The sequence below is a fragment of the Euprymna scolopes genome, chromosome 46 (genome assembly GCF_053919585.1).
Source record: "Euprymna scolopes isolate OS-2025 chromosome 46, ASM5391958v1, whole genome shotgun sequence".
NCBI lineage: Eukaryota > Metazoa > Mollusca > Cephalopoda > Sepiida > Sepiolidae > Euprymna > Euprymna scolopes.
The window spans coordinates 146,607,877-146,617,876 of record NC_136527.1 but is presented as its reverse complement, the minus strand read 5'-3'; the positions used below and the strand labels follow the sequence as shown (position 1 = coordinate 146,617,876).

At 31.9% G+C, this 10,000-nt stretch overlaps 1 protein-coding gene across 1 annotated transcript in view; it reads right to left on the bottom strand.

Annotated features, from left to right (window-relative positions):
• Positions 1-5,554: 5,554 nt before the first annotated feature.
• Positions 5,555-10,000, bottom strand: part of LOC145271359 (uncharacterized) — a 12,842-nt gene continuing 8,396 nt past the window's right edge. The window contains exon 2 of the mRNA XM_080126902.1: positions 5,555-7,503. Coding sequence (XP_079983028.1) covers positions 5,571-7,496 — 1,926 coding nt within the window. The 5' untranslated portion in view covers positions 7,497-7,503 and the 3' untranslated portion in view covers positions 5,555-5,570. The remainder of the gene's footprint in view (positions 7,504-10,000) is intronic.

The following is a 10,000-nucleotide window of genomic DNA, read 5'->3' as shown; positions in this document are numbered from 1 at the left end:
GTAGCAGCAACATGTCTAGTTCCATACTACTTTCCGTTCAAAGTAAATAAGAATAAACGCTTTAAAATAAGTTAAAGTACAAATGACGTATCCAGTTATGTAGAAGAGTTATTAAAAAACAATTTTAATTTAAAAAAAAAAACAATTTTGATTTGTTAAAAAAAAAGTTCAAACAGAAAATGTTTGACAAAATGAAACAAATGTTCATTTTATTTGTTGAAAATTTTTTAAAGAAATCAGAAATTTTTCTATTTTTTTTTCAAAAATGTAATGTTCGTTAAATCCTATTTCAGTCACCTAAATTATTTACAATACATTTTTTTAAAATTTTTTTTTTAAACACAGAGTAAAAGATTTTTGCCAAGATCTTAGCAAATCTTCTGCAGATTGTCTTATACCGTCTAATAAGTCTTGAAAAGACTTGTTCTGTTAAGGGCCAGACGATTCAAGATAATTTGCACACGATACGCTTGATCGTAGAAAAAGTCGACACAGAAGCTGCGCTAATCAATTTATATCAGTCCAAAGCATTCGACAGAGTAGACCATCAATACTTCGCAGCTGTTCTGCGCTCGGCTGGGTTTGGTCCTCAGTTTTGCTCTTGGATTCGCCTCTTGTATGCCAACCCTGGTGTTATGGTGGAAGTGAATGGGGTGAGGTCGAAGCCCTTCATGCTAACAAGATCCATCCGTCAAGGTTGTCCGTTATTACCAATATTATATGTGCTGGCGCTTGAGCCATATTTGTGCCAGCTTCATATGAATTTGGTCCTTTGCAGGATTACTTTGCCAGGTTGCTTTACCTTGGAAAAGTATACCGCCTATGAGGACGATATGACCGTGCCGAGATTAGAGTCGTCGATATAGAAACAAGTCGGTATGCAAAGGTCACAGGGACCATAATCAACTACGTTAAGTCTATTGGCTTATGTATTGGTGCCTGGAGGAGTATGCCCCTTCAGGGACCCTTTGGCTGGACTGATGGGCCCTGCAAGCTACTCGGCGTCTGGTTTGGCCCCGCCCTCCAGCTGGAGAAAAATTGGTCGGAAGTATTGGAAGCAGTCAAGGTTACAACTCATTTGTGGGCCTTGAGAAACCTGTCATTGAAGGATCGGGTGGAGATATGCAATTCTCATATCTACCCCCTATTCCTATACCGTCCATCAGTACTCCCACTCTCGGTGGCCTCACTAGGTGATCTGGTGCATGCTCTGTTCACGTTCTTATGGCGCGGAAAGCAAGCCATGGTTAGCCGGGAGGTCTGTTACCTGCATCCGTGTGAAGACGGTGTGGGTATGCCTAGTGTTGAAATTCGTAGACACACTCTTAGGCTGATATATCTGGACCGAATGTGTACACCCAGTGAGAGAAACCGTGTCTTCTGGAAGGAAGACACTAAGAAAGCCTTTCAGGCTTCGGAGAGAGTGCATTCGGCTGAGGGGGAGGCACACAAGTTGCCCCGAAACGACTACCCTTTCTATCACGAGTGTCGTCAGGCCTTGAGATTCCTTCTACTGGTGAAAGAATACCTCTCGGACACCCAGCTGTTGTCTTGCAAGGCACTATATCAGGCTTTAGTGAGGGGATCCATTCGAGATGAAAAGATTGAGGAGTTTGGTTTTACAAAGGAGGAGCGCTGCTTAGTATGGCCTTGGCACCTGGATCGAGCTGCTTCGATAATTACGAGGCATCACTCACCTGGCTGGTAATTCAGAATGTCCTTTGGGTCGGCAAAAGACTCTCCGCTACGGATTTTACTGAGACACCTAATTGTGTCTGATGCGGAGATTGGGGGGAAAACCTTGATCATGCTTTCTACCAGTGCGCCATCGTTCGGCTGTTGTGTGACTTAATTGAAGGCTTCACGGTTCGAATGCTGAACGGGCAGTTTTTTGTACTGGATTCGGTTTCCCCGTGCTGCAACTAGGAACCGACCATGAAGAATAAAGAATGCTACATTTTTCTGTGTTTGCAGTTATGAGATGCGTGATTTGGACGATGCAACCGAAGGAGGTTTACGGAGATGAGACCTTCACTGCTCCCCAGCTTGTTCTTAAATATCGACTGAAAATGCGAATTAAGGCGAATTAATTAGTAAGGCATTTTTGTTTGATTTTTAACTTAGCTAGAGTATTTTTAACTTAGCTAGAGTATTTTTAACTTAGCTAGAGTATGCATGTTTAATTTTTAACTTAGCTAGAATATGCATGTTGCCATTGTCCCAATCCCTTTTTAGTTTGCCCCTGTCCCATCACCCCCCGTTTTTTTTTTCTCCCCCTCTTTTGGTTCGATAATCTCCACTCCTGGCCCCATTAAGTGACAGATAGGCTGTTTTGTCAGTGATGTAGGCTCATTTTGTGGGGTTTATTTAATAAAGTGAGTTTTCGGGGGGACCAACATATTTTTACTGATAAAACTTTCTACCTGACACATTTATGAGTAAGGGGTTCTTTTACTAACCAACATTTTTTTCATTGTAAATTTTTCATTCGTTTCGTAAATAAGATTTTTATCCTCCCCAACCCACACACACATCATGTATATATTTGTATTTTCGGGTTTTAATTAGCAGAATCACTCTGTGGACATCCTATTTTGGTGAACGAGTCTAGTTAAGTTAACGTTATGTTAGTTAGGTCCACATAAACCCCCACCCACCCTTTTTTGGCCTTGTGCCACATTTTTATTGTAAATTTTTATTCAATAAAATATTTGCCGCATTATAGGACAAATATATTTCAAACTGAAAATTTTTTTTTCGTTTTATAACATTTTATCTGTAAACAATTTACATGACTGAAATGGGAAATAGAATAGGAAATTTTCTATTTTCTCGAACAAATTCAATTTAAATTCTTTATTCTCTCGAACTCTTTATTCATAGGAACACGAATTCATCTTAAAGATTCATTAACTAATCAAAAAATGAAAGACTTTTCTATTGTTCCTAATTGTCACAGAATGAAGATTTCATATTCCAAACAGCACAAAAAAAAAAAAAATTGACCTGGTAATTTTTTTTTTTTTTAAATAAATTTGCTGGTTTTCATTTGTAAGTGACACTAACAGGCGAGGCCGTGCATTACTAAAAACCATAAAAAGGGAGGTAATTAAGGATTCTTTTGATAGTTTCCACGTGTATTAGGGTTATCTGCCCTTATCCACAGATTCGTTGGACGCTTTTCTTCACCATCATCAAATCAAAGTTAAACTTCATTTTCTTGATTAAAAAAAATGATCAATTCACATGATTTTTGGAATTTTTTCATTTCCGTCACGTAACTGATCCATACATCATACAGACATTTTTGTTTTTTTCTTTCATTTTAAAAAGCCATCACGAGTGCTGATCTAAATAAGCACCTAAAATGTTAAAAATATCATTAACAAACATTTCCCCTCCATTTGTTGGGATCAAAAATTAATTACTGATTAAATCCTATTTAAGTCACTTTAATTATTTAGAGTTTATTAGTCTTCCGAAAATCAAGAAATGCCACGGTGATATTTATTTGTTGGATTTCTACACCTTTGAAGTCTCGATAATAGCTCAAAAAATGATAAATTATGCCAAAAAAAAAAAAAAAACGGGTAAAAATCAATCCAATTAATGTCACAGTGATTGGGTGGATTTTTGCCATTATTTTTATTCATTTTCGAGTTTGAACGTTTATCGAGACTCCAAAGGTGACAGCATCATGTCTGCCATCTTTATTGTAGTTCTAATATACACACACACTATCAAGCAAATACACATGTACAGTAATAATAAGCTATAGAAACACACACAGACAAATAATATGGGGAGGGGGTTCACTTACCAATTCTGTCCTAACAATTTAGTAACAAAAACTACTGCAATAAATTTATCGGGAATGCTTTACAATAGACAACTGAACAAAATTGTCATTAAAAAATATCAAAAACATGTTACCAAAGGCAATGTAAATAAATCTCCTGCTTACCTGATTAAGATTTTGGTACTTCAACTCATTTTGATGTGTTTATTCGGTTTGAAAAACCAACTAGAACTTAGCGGACTTGTGCGAGTCGTGTCGTTGAAGTCTTGATAATCGCTCAAAAAAAAAAAAAAATAGAAAAATCTAACAAAAAAATTATAAAAATCCATCCACTTAATATCACGATAATATTTAGTGGATTTTGCAATTATTTTGGAGTCTTGAACGATTATCGGGACTTCAAAGGTGGCAGCATTGTGTCTAATGTTGTCATTTTGAAAATTACAATTATTATAACGTTTAAAATTAAAAAAAAAAGATTAAAAAATGTTACCAAAGGCAATGTAAATAAATCTTCTGCTTATCTGGATAAGAGTGTTTCAATTCATTTTGGTTTGAAAAACGAACTAGAAATTAGCGGACATGTGCGAGTCATGTATTTGAAGTCTTGATAATCACTTAATAGAAAATTAAACCAAAAAATGATACGAAATTCATCCAATTAATATCAAGGTGATATTTGGTGGATTTTACCAGTATTTTGGAGTCTTGAACGACTATCGGGACTTCAAAGGTGTCAGCATTATGTCTAATGTTGTCGTTTTAAAAATTACAATTACAATGTTTAAAATTCAAGGAAACAATTAGTTTCTAAGATGTGAAAAAATAGTCTAAAAAGTGGGGAATCACTTTTTTATATTAATTTAACGTAAAATGAAGCACCTACTTTACGTCCACCTTTTTGTGGGGGGTCAACGTAAAATGAAAACAATTTAACGTAAAATTTGGTAATTGAAGCATGGTAGACCAACACAAAACCTACCTTTAAAAAACTTGTTTTCTAGTGGTTTTTGGGTATGCTGAAAACGAATATCGCATTTAAAATTGAGGCCAGTAATTATTTTTCACGATACCGAAAAGATACTTTTCTGCATATATGTGCACGCTTGCGCGTACAACAATGGCCACCACTTATAACATAAAGAATTACATTGCTTTATGTACAGAAAACTTATTTGAGGAAAAGTTAAATAATTCTATGTTAAATTGTGTTCACTTTACGTTGACCCCCCCCCCAAATGTGGGTGCTCATTTTACGTTAAATTAATATAGAAAAGTTATCCCCCACTTAAAAATAAATATTTCCTACACACAATAAGCAAATATGTTTATTTATATGTTTGGCCATAAATTATTTTTTTCTGTTTTTGTTTCTTTTCCCCAAAATGTTTCACATGTAACATACACACACTGGGATTAATAAACTAACACAGACAAACTAAATATATCAATAATAAACTATAAACACACACACACACACACATTAATAATATACTATAAAAACACACATTAAATAATTCTGTACTTTCACCTAAGAATTTAGAAAACTAAAGATACCGTAAAAATGCCAACTAAAAATGAAGGAAACACCGGAAGTGAAGTGGAAACACTATTAGTAAAGATAACCATTAATAAAAACAATCAAAGAAATAATTTGTTAAAAAAATTTATGGATTTTCAAATATTTTTTAAATAAAAACAAAATTTTCTCAAAGTTACGAATAAACAAGAAACACACGATAAAAAAAAAACGAATAAAATTTAATTTTTTTTATTTTTCAATTTCACTAATCTCGATTCTAAATTTTCCATTTTTTTTAATAGAAACAAAAATTTTGTTTTCAAAAACAAAAATGCGAGAAAAATAAAAATCTCGTTGTTCTTCAAATTGAAACAATTTTTTATCTGGAAAACAAAAAATTGCATTTTCAGAACAAAACAAAAATTGTCCAATTTTGTTAAAATGAAAATCAAAAAAACTTTTTTGTTTTTTCATCGAATTAATTTGTTTCAAATTCAGATCATAACAAATTAATTTGGGAAGATTTAAATTTGAAAACCAAATTTTTTCATTCAAACAATCAAAACGAATACGGGATAAAAATGGATCAAATTTTACATATTCAAATCCTTCAAGTTGAAAAATGTTTAATCTTTCAAAATTTTTGGAAAATAAATTAATTTTGAAATCTTCATCCAAAACAAAAATTTGATCGTTTTTTTCAAACAAAGAAACAAAATTTGTTTCTGTTTCAAAAAAATTCGCTAATTCGAAAAAAGGAAAATTGTTTTTTTCTTTTAAACACAATAAATTTTTGTTTCCAAAAACACCACAAATGACAAAAATGTTTTCCGTTGAAATTGAACAAATTTCGCGAGGTTGGAAGGATTCGTCACTTGTGACAGAAAAAAATTCAAATTCATTCTTAAATTCGCCATTTTTTTTAAATTCAATCAGTGATTTATTGATTTCATCACAAACAAAAATGTGTTCATCTTTTTGGTTGACAAAAATCGAACTTATATATCGATCATTTTTTGCTTTTGAAGCTATACATAGATTATTTTTTGTTTCTGGTAAATCGATTCGATTTTCTTTGATTTTTCCAACTGTTTCAAACGTGACGAATCCGTCATTTTCGTTTTGCAATGAGTCGATGGTTTTGTGCCAATAATCAGGAAATTCGACCAAAATTTCATATTCCGTATACGTCGATGGCAAAACATGTCGCAAAACTGGACATTGTTTTTCTAACATTCGTATTCCACACAAAACTTCAGCATCCTGACAATCCTCCCTCATCAAATGATCAAAATTCAGCCGCCAGGTGGAAGTTTCTTGCAGAATGTTATCAATTAATTGCGTCATTTGATCACAGTTGGTCAATATTTCTTGCATTCTGTCGTCGATTTGTTTGTTCAATCGCAAAGCGTCTTGTTTCGCTTTTTCACAAATCGATTCGTATTCCGACCAGATTTGCACACGTTTTATCGCGCAGTCCGATTTGAATTCGCTTACAAATCGCAAAATATTTTCCGTTAATGTCTTCATTTCTTCTTCAAATGACGTCATTTTGTGCCCGAGGGTTGGGAATTGCTCCTTGCGTTTCACAACTTCATCATGGACTCTTAACGGGGTCACATTCGTGCACGAGGTCATCGGGTCATCTGTGTGCGTAGCATAACATTTGTCGCAGTAACAATTGCCGCATCCTTCGCAAAACATCTCCAACTCTTTCTTGTGAAGAACACAAGTGTTCTGCATCGTCATCAGCAAATCAATTATATGTGACCTTTGCACTGCATCCAAATCTTTGAACAAGTGTTCCTTTTTTAACAATTTTTTATGGTATCGCATGCAATGGTTACATAAGAGCTTTTTACACTCTTCGCACCAACATTTCGCTACGGATGAGATGTCATCCTCCGAACACCAATCACATTGAAATTCGAATAAAGAATTGAATTCTTGCCGCATCAATTCCTTCACGATAATCGGTGAAACACCAAAGTCTTTCCAATCCACAAATTGTGCATGACATTTTGGACATGTGCAGTTTGTGTTCGTTTCATCCAAAGTGTTTCCGAAACATGACTGACACACGCCATGCAAACATGGCAAGCATTTCGATAATCGATTTAGTTGTTGTTCACAGGCGACACATTGGTAGAGCGGTTCAAATCGATTGGAAGCCATTGTCAAACTGAAATAAAACAAAATAGAAAATGCATTAAATTTCACAATTAAACATCGTTTTAGACATTTTATAGTTACACACACGTGCAGACGTATTATATACGTGATTTTGTTACACACACAAATTATATATGTATATATATATATATATATATATATATATATATGTATATATATAATTAGAATACTCAAAAGAATTTTCTAACATAATACATTCCTAGAACTAATGTATATCTATATAGAAATAAGCCTTAAAGGAGGCAATATAGGTAAACTCAAATTTAGTTTATATATATATATATATATATATATATATATATATATATATATATATATATATATATTATGTAAGTTTATGAACTATAAAGAGGGGGGTCACTAATCCCTGTTTTAGTTTGTGTTTTTCCTGTTTTCTTACATAACTCATTTCCAGAACTAATATATATAGATATACATTATATATATACATTTTATATATATTATATATATACACATATATGCATTATATATATATATTATATATATATTCACAATTAAACATCGTTTTAGACATTTTATAGTTACACACATGTGCACACATATTATATACATGATTTTGTTACACACACAAATTATATATATATATATATATATATATATATATATATATATATATATATACATTTATAATCAGAATACTCAAAAGAATTTTCTAACATAACACATTCCTAGAACTAATGTATATCTATATAGAAATAAGCCTTAAAGGAGGCAATATAGGTAAACTCAAATTTAGTTTTTATATGTATATATATATATATATATATATATATATATATATATATATATATTATGTAAGTTTATGAACTATAATGAACTAATCCCTTTTTTAGTTTTTGTTTTTCCTGTTTTCTTACATAACTCATTTCCAGAACTAATATATATAGATATACATTATATATATATATATATATATATATATATATATATATATATATATATATATATATATATATATATATTGATAGAACTAATGTATATCTATATAGAAATAAACCTTAGAGGTAAACTCAAATTTAGTTTTTTAATTTAGTCTTTTAAAATTCACAATTCAAAAAGATATTTGATACAAGTTACAGAACCATGTATTTTATTTTTTTATTTAATGCAATAATATAAACTTATAATAGAACTAAATTGTTCTGTATAATTTCCTTTTGAGGAAAATGAAGGTTTTATTTGCTGGCACAATTACTTTGTAGTAATGTGTCTATGTTTTGCTTCCTGCCCATATACAACATTTGGAGAAAAATCAATCAAATTTGACTAGTGTATGGCTGTAAAATTGATAGCTGTAATGTTTTTCGTTTTTTTTTTTTTTTTTGAGTTGTTCACTATTTCTAGAAAAAACGACACAAGAAAAAACAATTATTTGAAAAAAACTTATTTATTTTTATATTTTTGCGATGTAATATGAATAAAACTAACTATTGTTTGGGTAAATTAAGAAAACTAATAAAATTTAATGGATTTATTTACCTATTGGACAAAATCGTTTGAATGCCCTCTTCTCTCACATCCAATTCATCTAAGTTTATCATCGATATTATATTTTCCGGAAGTAGTGCAAAAGCACTATATTTTGAACTGTTTAAAACAGTAATTTGGATTTCAGTTAACTGTTTTGTTCTCTGAATCATATTAAAATATACTGTTGTTTGTTAAAAAAAAATATTGTCGGTTTTGATCTCAAACCAACTAACTGCATACACTTGGATGATAAATTTGATCAAAATGTTTAATTTATCATAGTGTTTTAGGATAGACAACTCTAGTCCATAAACACATTAATCTTGTGGCTCATGTTAGCCATCTTCCTTTGCAATTTTCTAAGTTAACTTCTCCACAAGAAACGCCAACAGCATACTCAAAAAGTAGCCTCTGGTCTTCACACTTAAATTATTTGTTTCTTCTGCTGTCAGATAATGATGATCGGGAGGGACACTAATTTTTTAGAATTCTGCTTGAGGCAAATCTTGATAATTATTGATACAACGTTTCCCCAAAGGACCAGTAAATGTTGTTAGGCTTTTTGTTGTTCCATCAATTAATTTAAAAATTACTGTAAACGGCAGTTCTTCTAGTGGAACCTAAAACTTGGAAAATTTGCATGTTTAATAATAGAGCCAGATTACATAATAAATACCAATATATTATTTTATTTTCCAGAAAAAAGGAACATAATTGCAGGTGAATCTAAAGAATTAATTTTACCTTCTTGTTAGGAGGACAAGTGCAGATTATATGCCTTGTTTGACAATTTTCTGTCTTGCGCTTTACTGCAAAGTCATCACATTTTAAGACAGAAAGTTTACAGCTACAAGAAAATATATCGAACAGTCTGTCTAGTTGTTCCTTCATTCTTTTCACTTTGATTGCTGCAAGAAATTTCCTATCAATCTGTTTGGCTTTCTTATAGCAAAGTATATTGAACTTCTGTACTATATAACAAGGGCAACTGTGGA